This window comes from Marmota marmota, unplaced genomic scaffold (genome assembly GCF_001458135.2).
Source record: "Marmota marmota marmota unplaced genomic scaffold, marMar, whole genome shotgun sequence".
Classification (NCBI taxonomy): Eukaryota; Metazoa; Chordata; class Mammalia; order Rodentia; family Sciuridae; genus Marmota; species Marmota marmota.
The window spans coordinates 53,298,432-53,312,550 of record NW_026000005.1 but is presented as its reverse complement, the minus strand read 5'-3'; the positions used below and the strand labels follow the sequence as shown (position 1 = coordinate 53,312,550).

The 14,119-nt window shown below is 61.4% G+C and overlaps 2 protein-coding genes across 19 annotated transcripts in view; both read right to left on the bottom strand.

The window, feature by feature from the left end:
- Sned1 (sushi, nidogen and EGF like domains 1) overlaps positions 1 to 677 on the bottom strand; it is an 81,959-nt gene extending 81,282 nt beyond the window's left edge. The window contains exons 1-2 of the mRNA XM_048808000.1: positions 654 to 677; positions 413 to 535 (exon numbers count right to left, since the gene is read on the bottom strand). Of these exons, the coding sequence (XP_048663957.1) occupies positions 413 to 535; positions 654 to 677 (147 nt within the window). The remainder of the gene's footprint in view (positions 1 to 412; positions 536 to 653) is intronic.
- Positions 678 to 4,279: 3,602 nt separating this feature from the next.
- Positions 4,280 to 14,119, bottom strand: part of Crocc2 (ciliary rootlet coiled-coil, rootletin family member 2) — a 59,615-nt gene continuing 49,775 nt past the window's right edge. For 8 of the 18 annotated variants that reach the window (XM_048808931.1, XM_048808924.1, XM_048808929.1 and 5 more), the window contains 5 exons: positions 10,500 to 10,661; positions 9,992 to 10,132; positions 7,689 to 7,820; positions 6,906 to 7,064; positions 4,280 to 6,010 (listed from right to left, as the gene is read on the bottom strand). In XM_048808931.1, the coding sequence (XP_048664888.1) occupies positions 5,924 to 6,010; positions 6,906 to 7,064; positions 7,689 to 7,820; positions 9,992 to 10,132; positions 10,500 to 10,661 (681 nt within the window). In that variant the 3' untranslated portion in view covers positions 4,280 to 5,923. Of the gene's footprint in view, positions 6,011 to 6,905; positions 7,065 to 7,688; positions 7,865 to 9,991; positions 10,133 to 10,499; positions 10,662 to 13,040; positions 13,926 to 14,119 lie in introns of those variants that run through there. The other 10 variants (XM_048808927.1, XM_048808937.1, XM_048808928.1 and 7 more) reach the window with 9 other exon arrangements.

Genomic DNA, 14,119 nt, shown 5'->3' with positions numbered 1-14,119 from the left:
TCCTGGGGCGGGGTGTCCTCTTCTGCGGTTCCCAGGCTCGCTCCATCCTGGGCCCGAAGGATGTGTCTGAGTCGGCAGAGCAATTCGGAGGCACACCTGTTTCCGAAGGGCTGCCCCAGATGTTGGGCGGAGGGGCAGAACTCCGGGTGCCCTCCAGGGACTTTGTCCAGGTGACGCAGTCCTTGCCCTGATGGAGCTTCCGTCCTTGACGCTGGCTCCGCAGCCCCCTGGAGGAGCCGCCTCTCCTCAGCACCAGGGCAAGCTCCTCCCAGAGTGTACTCCGGCTCTCGCTCCAGTCCAGGACAAACCCTGGCCCTGGGAGTCGTCAAGGCATAAAACAGTTCCTGAAACGCATAACCACATCAGGGGAAATTTCTGGGTCCAGGTACTCACCAGAGGATGAGTTACTCACGTAGAGTCCGGAGTGCTCGGCGCCAAAAAAACGAGAAGGGCACCGACAGCAGCCGCCGCCCCAGCCGCCGTCGTCCTGCTTTTGACAAGATGACAAGGCAGACCCTAGGCAGAGCCGTCCTCCCTGGGAGACTCAGGACTTGGGGGCAGGAAGGGCAGGGCTCTCAGCAGCCTCCATATGGAGTCGGTGTCCCGTGCCTGTGACTGTTCCAACCCTTCTCTCTGCCTCTGGGACCACTCACCTCAGGTAGTGCTGGCCCTGTCATTCCCTCAGCGCCCAGTCCCGTCCACCTCAGCGTCCCTAAGCCCCAGGCAGACACTGGACTCCTGGGGCACAGTCTCCACTGTCCTCTCTGTGCTGGGTGATGGGTCCTGGCTTGGTGGCTATCCATGTCAGGCTGGCCCTGCAGGCCGGTCCCACAGAGCACTCCTGCACCCTGCACCTGGGCCTGGCTTGCTGTGTCCCTCCCCTGCTTGGTAGAGCATCCTGCTCTGCTGAGGGGCAAATGGAGGCTGTGCCCTCAATTAGCAGTGGGAGGGTTGGCCCTGGCGCTGGGCTCCTGGCCTTGAGAACCCTCAGGACAGCACACCACCATGTTGTGCTTCTCCATATCCCCCTGTGAAGGCCAGGGGGTCCAGGGTGCAGTCCCTATGGACTGGCCTCAAGGGCAGAGCTGCCAGGAGACCAAGTCAAGAGGACATACTGTTCAGACTGTCTTGGTTCTATGAAAACCCGGCAGTCTCTGTCCCCCTGCCCCCAAATAGGCTTGGGACCTCTGGGAAGTCCTGGTTTTCTTAGTTTTTGTTTTCCCAGGTAGAAGGGCAGCTCCAACCTGACGCAAGACCCCTTGAGCCCGAGGAGCATACCCCTTGCTCCCTGAGTCCTCCTTCCTATAGCACCCTCCTCTTCTGCCCTCCAAGCCCAGCCCAGGGCCTGCACCTTAGAGCAGGCTGCACAGGCTGCCCTGGCTGGCAGTCACCCTTCTGAGCACAAGCCTCAGGACACGGGTAAAGGCCCATTTCTAGTCAGGGTTTGGGCCTACCTGGGGATCCCTGGAGTAGGTTTGCCTCCGGGCCCAGCACATGACCAAGAGCAGTGGTATGAGTAAGTGCTCTGAGTCTAAGACTGTTCCTGAGGTGCAGGGAGGGGTGGGCCTGGACAAGGGGTCCTGGCCCACCACCTGGAGGAATCCCCCGAATAGCTCTGGGTGTGCCCAGAGTTGAGTCTGTGAGCCAGGCCAGCAGCAGGCCACGCCCTCCAACCTCTGACCCCAGGTGGCTGTGGCCACCGCTGCCCCAGCTTTGCTGACTATCCCCAGCCTCAGCCCTCTGCAGATTTTTAGTTGGGTCTGGGAGAGTGGGGGTTAACACAGGGTCATTAAAAGAAAAAGGCACACAACTCCACAGGCAGAAAAGAAAAAAAGTTTCAGGTGCTAAAAATATTATCAGGAAATACTTTTCAGCAACTGCTGTTTTAGGCCTCCCTCTGGTCTCAAGGACGCCTTTGTCTCTACAACAGAAAGTCCACATTTATCAAGACCAGGATCATTCTATCAAGCAGGCTCATGTTCTGTGGCAGGAAACCTGAGCCTACCCCACAGGCCTGTGACACTTTAATTTCAGGCCGGAGTATGTGTGCAGTTTAGGTGGGGAGACCTGGAGTCCACCCTCAGGATGCCCCAGAATGCAGGGTCCACCCACCCACATCTGGGGGCTGGGGGAGGGTCAGACTGGGCTTGGACAGCTGTCCTACAGGGCAGGGTCTGGGTTGCAGTCCACCCCCAACTTTGCTCCCCTCCCAGAGGTGGCTGGTGGAGTACAAGTCCCCTGCCAGAGCAGTGGGTCCCCTCATGTGGGCATGGCCCAAAGCCCCAACTCCCAGTCAACCTCCACCTATATCAGGAGGAGGCTAGGGAGGTCGAAGGGACGTGGGGTGGGCCCAGCTCCTGAGGAGTTACACCCTGGCCATCCACTTGGCCACTGCCCTATGGGGCTGGCCACTGAGGCAGAGAAGGGAGGGACAGCACAGCCAACCCAGACCCCCACCACATGCACCCCAGCTCCCATGATGGGACCTTGCTATTGATCTTGGGGAAATGATCAGAAAGCGCTGGGCATATGCTTCCTGAGGTGGTCACTGCTGCTTTATTTAGAGAAAAGAGGAGCTGAAGAGGCCCAGCAGGCGGGTTCAGGCCCGGGGCCCTTGGCCTTGCTGAGGCTGCGCTCCTGCAGGCAGCCTCATCTGTCTTCCTGAGTGCCTATGTTGTCCCCTCTGTCCATGGCAGGGGGTTGGCCTAGGGGGTCACGCCTGGGGGCCCAGGATGGGCCTAATGCGACATGTGCCCCTCCAGGCTCCACGAGGTGCCTTGGAATCTATCCCTGCAGGGACAGTGCCAGTCTCTGCTTCCTGATGTCCAGGGCAGCCAAGAGAGGGAGGGCAGGTGGAGAACCCAGGGCCCTCTCCATTCTGAAGGCTCTGAAGCCTGTAGCCATGCTTCTGAGGCATCTTTAGAGACATGAAAGACCCCAGTGGCGGTCACATGGAGATGACCTCCTGAACAAGTGTGCCCTGCAGAGGCCTCACCTAAGGGCCCCTGTGGGTCTGGGGTCATGGGTGCTGGCTGTGGCAGGACGATTCCATCAAGCAGGGACCTCATGTGGGATGGGGATCCCAGCAGATTGTATCACCTGGGTCACTGACACTGTCTTGGGGCATGTGAACACATGTGGCAATGTGGCAGAACTCTTGCTGACTCACTTCTCAGAACACGTCCAGAGTTAAGCCACCCATGGTCTACTTGAAAACCATCAATGTTTTAGGAGCCCACGTAAGCCATATGTGGTTTCCAGCTGGCCTGTTTTCTGCCCCAGTCATGTCGCGGTGGAGCTCTGCCCTGCCTCAGCCCGCGTGCTGGCCTGTCTTGGGATGGAGCTGAGGTCCTATGCGGGGCCCTCTCCCCTCTGTAGTCTGTGGCACCATCTTGAGATGCCTGGGAGGTGGGAGCCCCCAGGCCTGTGCACATGCGGGTCTGCTCAGAGTTGCCCCGTCAGAGGTTGATGGGATCCTCCCCAGTCCCAGATCCCTCGGCAGAGGCAGCAAGTGTGGCCTGTGTCTGGGGTTTTGAGTTCTGAGACAGGAGCTGGGTATCTGCCTACCTCTGGGCCACTGCACGAGTGTTTCCTGGTGTTCCGAAGCCCTGCCCGATGTGTCCAGAGATGAGTGCCCTAGGGTCCAGGCCCAGAGCCACCTCCAGGTTCTCACAGACACCAGGAGCCTGTCCGGGTTGAATGCACAGCTCGGGGGCAGAGCTGGTCTTGAACTTGAAGCTGGCATCTCTCAAGCCACTGATGAGCTCTTTGGGGTCTTGTCAGGGTCAGAGGCCCCCACCTTGGGTGAAGGGGGGGAAGTGGGCGTGCCCCACCCCTGCATTCTGGGAGCAGGTTGGGTGGAGGCAGGTCAGTGCAGGTCCCTCATGGTCTTCCCCCCCGTGTTCTGGGAAAGGTGGAGGGCTGCCTTCTCCCCTGCCCACTGCCTGCACATCTCAGCTTCTCCTCCCTTGGCTTCCTCTCCAGAAGGGCACATCTGTGTCTTCCCTGCTGAGCAGAAGCGGTGAGCCGCAGCAGGTGCTGGGGAGTTCCGGGCCTGACCCACGTCCAGCCAATGGTCATGTGGCCTTGATCTAGAAGTAGAGCTTCCTACCCCTAAGCCAGGTGCCTGAAGGCCTGCTACAGGAATGGCTAACTCTGACACACTGAGGTCTGACAGCACTGCCAGTGCTCAGGCACCCACCAGAGTGTTTCCATGTGGAAAATCCTCTTTTCCTAAATATATACCTTTGTGTTGAGTAAGTAAAAACAGTATCTCCTCTGCCGATTTAAATATTCGCTAAACTACAAAGATCTCAGATTCACAGGCACTTTGATATCCCCCGTAACCTCCAGGATAGGGAGGGTCCCAAGTGGCCAGGGAGCAGACTGGTTGAATGACACGTGGTTTTCTTTTTGATGCTGAGAAGTGACCTGGAGCCCCCACAGCTGAAGCAGGTCCCTCTGTGCACCTTGGCCAAGTCCCGACTCCACACGAAACAGGAGAGCCAGGCTGCAGGCTGGGCACACAGGCTCCCTGAGCCAGGGCTGGGGCTGCCCGGCCTCCTGCCCCATCACCTCTCAGTCCTCTGTGGGGGTGTGGCGTGGACACTGCCCGGCAGCCGAGAGGCACACCTGCTGGCCTCCACGGAGTTCACTGCTGCCTGCACCCAGCCACAGCTCGCAGAAGAGTCCCGTGCCAGCAAGACACAGGACTCCTCTCTGCCCAGAGTAGCCCTGGCTGAGGGGTCTCTGGGGGCTTCCCCTCAGAGCCTGGGCAAACTTCTTAACAGCCACTAACAGCCAGGCAGAGTAGAGGGGCAGAATGAGGCCTCCCTCCCTCCTGGCTCTAGCTGTCGGTCTGTGTGACTCACGACACTCGCTGACTCCTTGCTAATTTTAAGTGCCGTATGATCTTGCAGTGGACAGACAGGGCCTGCCACACACCTGGGCCAGGGCCTGCCACAATGGGACAGGGCGGCTCTGTCAGCTTTCGGTTCTCCCTGCCTGGCGCCAGAGTCCTTGAGGGCATTCCAGGGCCCAAGACAGGAGCAGCCCCGGGGCAGGCAGCCTGGTCCTTGTGCTGCATGTGGGAATCACTGGACCGGCTTGTGCCCCAGAGATACTGGAAATGTACAGCTTACAGCATGAGAGAAGCCATTTGCAGAGGACAAGTCACACTGACCAGTGCTAATGGGAAGCTAGTGAAAGATCCAACAGCGGGCTGAGTGGCAGGCCTAGCCCAGCAGCCTCGGCCTTCACAGCAGAGTCCCATGGGACTGTCCCTTGCAGTCACAGGCTGGGAAAGCAGGCAGCTGCAGAACAGCTTCCAACTTCACACTGCAATGCCCCTCGTGGCCAGTGAGTCACGGGGACTGGAATCTGAGTCACTTCCAGCCACCTGCCATGGGGACGGGCCTGCAGCTCCTGGACGCGGAGGTTCCGTGGCCTCTGGACAGGGTGTGGTGCTGGCCTGGCAGGACGGCGGCTCTGGGCCCTGGCGGTGGAAATGCTTTCCACACGCTTCCCCGTGTTTACAGAGCAGAGGGTGGGACCCAGCCTGTGGCTGAGGAAGTGGCCCGATGAGGGCCTGGCCACAGGGGTCTGGCCGGAGCAGTGGCCTGAAGTGTGAAGGGTGTACTGTGGGAAGGGGTGTCCAGCTGAGGCGGAGGCCTAGGTCCCAGAGGCAGGAGGACTTCCCCAGTCTGCAGGACTAGAAGTGCTTGCAGCCACAGGCCCCCGACACGAGAGCTCTGTGGCTGTCTGAGCCTTCTGTCTGCACTGTGCCACCCTCTCATGGGGCACACAGACATCAGCCTCCCAGCCGTGGCCCTCAGCAGCCTGGGCCCTCAGCATCTCTGCTTGGAGCCTACTCTGGGTCCGTCAGGGCTGCAGAGCCCAGCCACCCCGTGGTCTGCGGCAGGGCTCACTGCCTGACCAGCAAGGCCTGGCTGAGGTGGGTGTGTGGTGGTCGCTGTGCTTCCTGGTCCAGCTGCTCCCTCAGGGTGGCCACCTGCAGACAGGCAGGGACTCAGTCAGGTAGGGGCCCCAGGTGCAGGGCACAGAGAGTTCTGTACAGCCAGGCTGGGCTGGGAGGCCACGGTCCACAGCTCCCCAGGAGAGGAGGTGTGTGTGGGACAGAAACACCAGGGGAAATGGCAGAGGGTGCCAGGGTCCTCCCTAAGGACACCCACTCCAGTGATGGACCCCCTTCTGTTCAGGCCTTGAAAATGCTGGGAATGATAGGGAAGGGGCTTTCTTATAAAGTGAGCAAATGTGGCTGGTAGGCCCATTCACTTGGGGATGACCCTGGGCAGTCATTTGCTCTCTGGTTCTCAGTGTCCTTGTGGAAAGTGAGACGTTGACCACATGGCCCTCGGCTCCTGGCAGCTCTGGGCTCTGCAGCAGGCAGTTTGGCCCACAGGCGTGCTGCACAGGCACAGGAGGGTGTGGTGTGCCATGCATGTGCGTGTACGAGAACCTGCCACACTCCCTTCCACCAAGTACGGGTGCTCTGCTGTTCTTCCTGGTGACCCTGAAGGTCAATGCAGGGCTGCCTCTGCCCAACCTGCACGGCAGGCCCAGTCCTGGCCCTGAACACAGGACCAGCCAGTCTGGGTCACCTCTGACAGCAACCATCCTCAACACCCCACTTTGTAAACAGGATGACAGAGGCCCAGAGAGGGCAGTGACCTTCCCTGGAACCCACAGTCCCCCTCTCAGTGACGGGTGGGGTCAACCACAGCGCTGCCTCTTGAGAAGGTGGAAGGACAGAGCCGTGGAGTGGAAGCTTCACGTGGAGGCCATGCGGTCACCCCTGCAGGGTGCTGCTACAAGATGCTTTCCTCCCATCCTTCCACTCTCCAGGAGGCTGGGCCGGGCCCCGCCTGCTCATCTAGCAGCTTCACCTGTGGCCGGTGGGTCTCTTCCCGGGATTCCAGGGCCTCTGTGGCCGGGAGCTGGGCCCCATGCAGCCTCTCTGCCTCCGTAGCCGGCTCATGCAGCTGCAGTTCAGCCACCTGGGCCTGGAGTGCGGACTCGGGGTGCTGCGTCTGCCTGCTGGAGGGCTGCCCGAAGCCAGAGACAAGGCCTGATGGGGGGTCCCACCCTTCCTTCAGGGCCCCTGGGCCTTTGTTGGCCTCACTGTCCTGCACAAGGTGCTGGCCCTGGCCCTGGACCCCAGCAGACTTGGTGTAGCACACATTCAGCCCACAAGTCTGGGGTCCTGACCACTGGCTCGGCCTCAGGGCAGCCCAGTTTCCTCTTGGCCAGGTGGCAGGTCCTAAGGGCATCCAAGGTTGAGGGATGGGGAGGCTCAAGGCCCCAAGGTCCACATGGGTGTCAGGTCCTGGGCCTGGGCCCAGCCCGCTCTGTAAAGCCAGGCTTGGCTCACAGAGGTCGCAGCCTTCCCAAGGGGACTTTTGATACTTCAGGAGAGCAGGGGACCTAGAAAGGACACTAGCGGGGCCCCTGGAGCCTTCATTTCTGGCTCCAGCTCTGTCTGGGACCTCGGTATGATCCAGGTGGCCCCACTGTGGTCTGGGTTTCGACTCTGCCTCTGTCATGTGCAAGAGCCAGTGCAGCTTTCCCGCATGGGTGCATCCAGTGCATCCAGGCCAGAGACGGGCCCGGAGCCCACCCCAGGTTCACCCCAAGGCTGCAGTGCACAGGACCCCAATGATGCAGCTCACCTGCTGCTGCTGGTTCTGCCTGAGGGTCCAGTCTAGCTCCTGGTGCAGGCTGAGCAGGGACTGCTGCAGCTTCTGCTTCTCAGCCCCCAGCCTCGCCACGTCCCTCTCCCTCCTCAGTGTCTCCCACACGGTCTGCAGGGGAGGGTGCAGAGCTGGTGGTAGGGTGTAGTGGCCTCCTGGTTGGGATGTGAGGTCAGGCCAGCTTTCCCTTTGGGGAGCAGGAGGACACCTCTGGCCAGGGCACTGTTCCCCACCTCTGTCACCACTGACATCTGTAGCCAGAGTAGCTGAAGAACAGGGCCCAGTCCCCATGCTGCTGAGTCCCTGTTGAGACCTCTGCCCCAGTTCCTTCCCAGGACACCCCAGGCCTCCTGAGCTGGGGTCCTCACATACCCATGGCCTCTGTAGGCACTTGACCCGGAAGGCCACGCAGGTACACCCTGGAGCTGGGGCACAAACCTCAGCATCCCCATCCCATGCTGCCGTCTCTTGGGCTGCAGCTGCCCCAGCAGAGGCCTCTTAGCCACCCACATGGGAGTGGGGCAGGAGGAACTCCTGCAGGTTGACGGTTAGGAGTCATCTTCCATATGAAGGTGGGTGGGCCACTTTGCCCCGGTATGGAAGCCGTGGAGTCTAGAAATTCTCTCACTGGTTGGGAGGGCAGCAGCAGAAGAGGGCCCTGGACACCCTCCTGGTACTGCCATGAAGGCAGGGACCCCGTGATGTTGCTCCCCAAAGCCCTGACCTCAAACGCTTGCTGGGCCAGGACAGGGCAGGAGTGGAGGGGACAGGTCCACTGCTCCTGCAGGACTGCCTGCTGGCCCACATGCCTGGCAGGGGCCAGCAGCATGGTGGGCCCACCCAGCCCTGGCAGGGGTCCCAGGCCCTCCCTTCAGTGTGGGGCAGAGTTGGGGGTGGAGCTGGGGGTCTCTCAAGGACCCTGGGATCTGGGGGGTGGTCTGCCAGAGGGCAGTAGCTAAAGCTGTATACAAACAGCCCTCCTTTTCCTCAGGACTGAGGAAAACAGTCCTCCCTGATGGAAAAAGAAAGCTGTTTCTTTAAAAATCTAGTAACAGCCCTGGAAGTGCATGTTGTAAAGAGAAGAGAAAAGTGGAGTCCAACACAAACACATGGCCACATCCGGGTTTCCCCTCCTGAGACGCCAGTAAAGGTTTTATGGGTTTGTGGGCCCCTCTCAGCTGACCTCCTGGAACTCATTAGCTGTTCCTTTCTTCCCCCACCCCAGCCCTGGGGACCCGCAGCCGGCACAATGCCCACAGCTGGCTTTGCTGCCCCCAGGCACCACCGTAGCCTGGCTGGACGTAGCTCCACCCTGACCCCACGGCACCCGAGGAGACTCCCCAGATCCACAGCCTGGGCTGGGCCCTCCCATCGGCAAGAGCGGCAGGATCCCGACTGGGCCTTGCTGGCTGTGCCTCCTTCATGGAAGGGCAGGTGGCCCTCTGTGTGGGCAACCCTGACTGTCCTGGCCACTGGCCTCTGCCCCTTGGCGGGCTGTGTGGAGAAGGGCTGCCCTGGCTTCCTCACTTTGACAGGGGTCTGGTGTCCTGTCCCACAAGTGCTCCCCTCCCTCCCCATCCCATGCACTGCCTCCCCCCTAGCAGCCTGCTCTGGACTCCCTGTTCTTCAGGCCCTGTCCATCCCACACGGGCCTACACCCTGGCCCAGTGCGTTGGCCCGGTCAGCCTGGTGGACGGCATGACCCTCCGGCTTCCGCAGTGCCTCAGTAGCACAAATGGTGGGGACAAAGACTGTCTGATCAGGCCTGTGTGATGGAGGTCAGCTGGGTGGTGACCAGCAACACCCCTGGTCCGCCTGAGCTCTCCAGGTCTTGTGGTGCAGGCTGGCATGTCGGATGGGACCCAGAGGAGGGCAGTGGTCCCCTCTCTGAGTGCCCTAAGAGGGGCTGGGCCTGCAGCCAGGCTTATGAAGCCCACCTGGGCTGGCTCTGCCTGGTCCCTGTGGCCCCTGTGGCAGGAGCCATTCCACCATCAACAGCCGAGGGGGTGGTGTGCTGGTCACAGGTTTGGGCAGAGCTGAGGCACAAGCCTAGGGGAACTGCCATGACCCCTGGTGTCTCCCCAGAGAGCCAAGGCAGGGCAAGGGCGACACCCCCAGAGGGGCCACTCCCCAAGTTGGTGCCGTCCCCATCAGCAGATGAGACACAGAGGCCGGCGGGACCAACACCCTTCACGGCGGCCCCGGCGGTCTCCGCGGACCTCCCAGGGCTTGCGGCACCCCGCACCTCGCCAGGGAACCCTCACCACGTGGGCACTAGGTACCTGCGCCCGGCGCGCGCGCAGCGCCGCGAGCTCCCCCTGCAGGCGGGCCCGCTCGGTGCGCAGCGCTGTGGTCTGCTCCCGCAGGGCGCGCCGCTCTGCACGCTGTGCCGCCTGCCTCCCGCGCTGCCGCCTCCGGAGCACCTGGGCGGAAGAGGCTACTGATGCCAGGGCCGGGAACGGGGAGTCCCAGGCTTCTAAGAGCTGGGCATTCTGTTTGACGCTGGCCCTGGGCTTGGCCTCAGTTTATGCCCACGCCCCCCTCCCCGCAAACCGTGCGTCCATGGCTGACCCCTTTGTCGGAGGGTGCTTGCTTACTGTGGGGCAAGAGAAGCAGCCCTCCAACTCCCTCCAGACTCGGTTTCCCCACCTGTCACCTGGGCATCAGATGCCATCCGGGTCACCAGCCCAGGCTCCTCCCTCCTGCGCAGGACCGAGGAGGTGCGGCCTGCAGTCTGGTGAGGGGTTTGCTGCCTCCTGGTGAGGGCCTACTCTCCCTGCTGGGCCTCACCTGTCGCAGGGGCTCCAGGGATCCCTCCTGGCACCTGCTTCGCAGACCAGCCAGCTGCGCCTCCAGCAGCCTCCCCTTCTCTTCCAGGCCCTTCCTGCTTCCCCCCAAGGCCTGCTGCAGTGTGGCCACTTGCTCCTGGAGGGAGGGAGACACAGGGCCCACCTGGAAACACGGGGGGGGGGACACCCCAGGGAATGGGTGCGAGTGCATCTGCCCTGTGCCCCTGCAGGTCTGAATGGTGGAACGGTAAACAGCAGGAGCAGGGTCAAGGACCACGGCACCTGCTGAGTAGGTGGTTGGTGTGGCCAGGGAACCTCGAGGAAGCCTGGCCAGCTGGCCCTGTTGGCTCTGCATGGGCCAGGATCTGGGCTCCGCGTGCTCTCTGCTGTGCTCAGAGTGGTCTCAGAAGACTCATCTGCAGTAGCTCTCCCTGGTTCAGCCTGTAGTGTCCCTGACCTTGGAGGACAGCAGCAGCGCTCCTGAGCCTCTGCCCCCATCCCACCCCTTGCTCTGCCTTCTTACCCTGAGGAGGGTTCTCCTGCCTCAGCTCTTGCCCTGCCAAGCCCACCTGCAGCCCCCATCCCTCTCTACCCCACAGGCAGCAGGGACACAGCCGGCCCCAGGCAGCTGAGGAACCAGGATGGCGCATGACTCCTTCCTGCTTCCCCGGCACCCACTCCCCACCCCATGCTCCATTCCCAGCCCCTCTGCCTTCAACCTGCGCAAACCCTCACCATTCATGTGACACCCATGATGGCCTCTGTGTCCACTGCATCCCAGCACACCTTCCACAGTGGCCCATGTGCCTGGCCACGACACCTGCTTCTCCCCAGAGCCAAGTGCCGGGACCTGGGGCTCTTACTCCCACCCAGGGATCCTGGCAGGGAAGAGCCAGGCTAGGGCACAGGCTGTCCCCAGTCTTCCATGGCATGATACACCTCCCAGGGTTCTTCTAGGGACCAAAGAAAGATGGGAGGACCACTGGGGGAGGCTGGGGTCTCTGTAGAAGGCCTTGCTCATGAAGCTAGAGACAGCCTCAATGCCAGCAGAGGAGACAGAGGTCTCCTTGAAGGTCCTTTACCAACATGCGGAAGCTGGGCCACCCACACCCAGACCTGTCCTAGGGTCTTGTCAGTGGCCCGGGCCAGTGTCCCCAGGCTCCCACCATGGGTGAGCACCTGGCTTTGCCCTCAGCCCAGCTACAGAACAGGAGTCCTCACCTGGCACGGTGGGAGGCTGTGGCCTCTGGGGGTCTAAGGAGTCCTGGTCACCCCTGGCCTCTGCCTGTCTGCCTGCATCTTTGCCCGCTCTGCAGCAGCCGTCCTCTGGACTCGCCGTGGCCAGCCCTAATATTCTGCCTGAAAACTTTCTTGGAAGATTTCCAACATCTCTTCTTCCCTATAAACTGCAATCAGTGGGCCCAGTTCCCTCTAAATAAACCACAGCAAATAGCCCAGACCAAGGCAGACCAGCAGCCAGCCTACGGACAAGGGCAGGCCGGGACAGGAGAGGAGGCCGTACCGCCGAGGGCGGGAAGCCACCCAGCCAGGCTTCCACCGTGTCCCTTTCAGTAACCCTGAGTTAAGGCAGAAGGAAAAGCAAAAATCCTGGAAAAGTGGCAAAAGGGGAAAGAATTCATATTAAAAAACTTACGGTCACACACCAACCACAGTCATCCCACACGAGGAATCAGGAGGATCCCCAGGAAAGAGGGCGTGCAGAGAGAAATGCTGGGTGAAGGCAGAGCCGGAGGGGAGAGGGCAGAGCGGCTCTGGCAAGGCCAAGGAAGCAGGTGCCCTGGGGGGGTGGGGGTCAGAGGAAGAGAGACCACCTAACCTGGGCAGGAGGAGCTGGTGGGACCCACACGAGGTGCCAGGTGATGCAGGCATGCCTGAGCCCTCGTCCCCACAGGAGATAAGGTGGAGCAGTGCGGGAAGGGGTGGCAGGGAGCCAAGGTTCCTCAGGAGCAGGGCCGCAGTGCAGTCCAGCCCTAAGGGACTCAGTTCCTCTCCCGGGGACTGTCCAGGTGACTACAAAGGCAGACGTGGCCTTGGCACAGAGATATCTGTGGCCGTGGACTCAGGCAGGCAGTGATGGACTCCACCTGTGGGCCAGTGTCCACAGCCAGGGCCTGGAAGGCAGGCTGAGGCTCAGTCAGCCCGCAGCAGGGCAGTGAGCAGGGCTGGTACTAGGGGACGTGAAGGGCTGCTGGGCTGGCTGTGGTGTGCTCGGGCACAGGGAGGGAGGAGAGCTGGGCAGGAGTCAAGGAGCTGTGAGCCATCTGGCTCCAGCCTGCAGGTAGTGCTGTGGCCTCTCCCCGGGCCATAAGCAGGGTGTGTGTGGGCAGTGCTGGGCAGGTTCCAGGCATGCCCCTGATCAGAGGCCCGGCCAGCTGTGGGCAGCCGGGTGCTGCGCCCGGCATGTCCCCACGCTGTGGGCTTGGCTGTGTGCTGTTGTTCTGCTGGGTTCCAGGGTAGCCCTGGGAACGGGGAGGGTCTCTCTCCAACAAGAGCCGTACTGTGTGCACAGCACAGCCTGCCATTTAATTAGAAAAATATGTTTTTAATTAACTTTCTCTTGACAAACACATTGGTTCCTGTGAAAGGGGGTGGGGGCTGGTGAGTGGGGACCAGTCGTGAAAGTGAAAGAAGCTGTGTAAATGCAGAGCTTGCTCCAGAGGACGGCTGCCCAGGGTGTGGCAGAGCCAGGAGGGCACCCGGCCTGCTCTGCCAGAGTCCAGTAAACCACGCGGCCTCAGGGGGGTGCTGGGCAGGGAGTGCAGCCCTCGGGCCCTCTGCCTGGGCCTCTGTCAAACCATGGGGTCCCCGGTGACTCGTCGATGGGTCTGAGCTCCTCTCTGAGGCCCACCACAATGCTCAGCAGGTCACAACCATTGGGAAACCCCCTTGCAGCTGCAGAGCAGGGCTTCAGGGGGTCCTGGGGGCACTGGAACTAACTGCCCCCGAACAGTGAACATGGTACTTGCCAGAATCATAAAAGTGCCATCTACAAATGTGGTTGGCATACGTCACGAAAAAAATGAGTGAATTCCACGTGGAGCAGAGAGCAAGTGCCCAGAGCAGGTTCTGTTCCAGCTGAGGAGACCCCAAGGGCAGCCCCAGGACCCTGGAGCCTGGCTCAGGAGGATGAGGCTGGGGGCAGCAGGTGAGGGGCCAGGAGCATGGGAGAGGGAGGTGCTCCACAGCTGAGCCCCCCTCACTCTGGCTGGGGTGGGGCTGCTCCAGGTGGGCCGCACTGCTCCCCACGCCTCAGAGCTTAGAACCCCTCTTTGCCTTTCCTTTGGGCCAACGTCAGGACAGGGGCAATTCTAGTCCCTGCAGGTCCACCCCCAGTTCATCTGGCACTCAGCAGATCCTTCTTCCTTAAGGACACCCAAGGGACACGTAGCACCCAAGGGGGAGCACCCTGGTTGAAAGGAGAGTCGTTGTCAGAACTGGCTCTGGGGTTCTCAGGGGGCCCGCGGGAGACCCCTGAGGGAAACACTGGGCAGCCACTTAGAGACCAGCAATCGGGCCAGCCGGGAGGAGCGGCGAGGCCTCTGGTCTCTGAGGCTGAGAATCCCAGTTCGAAGCCCGGAGGAGGAGGAGGAGGAGGAGGAG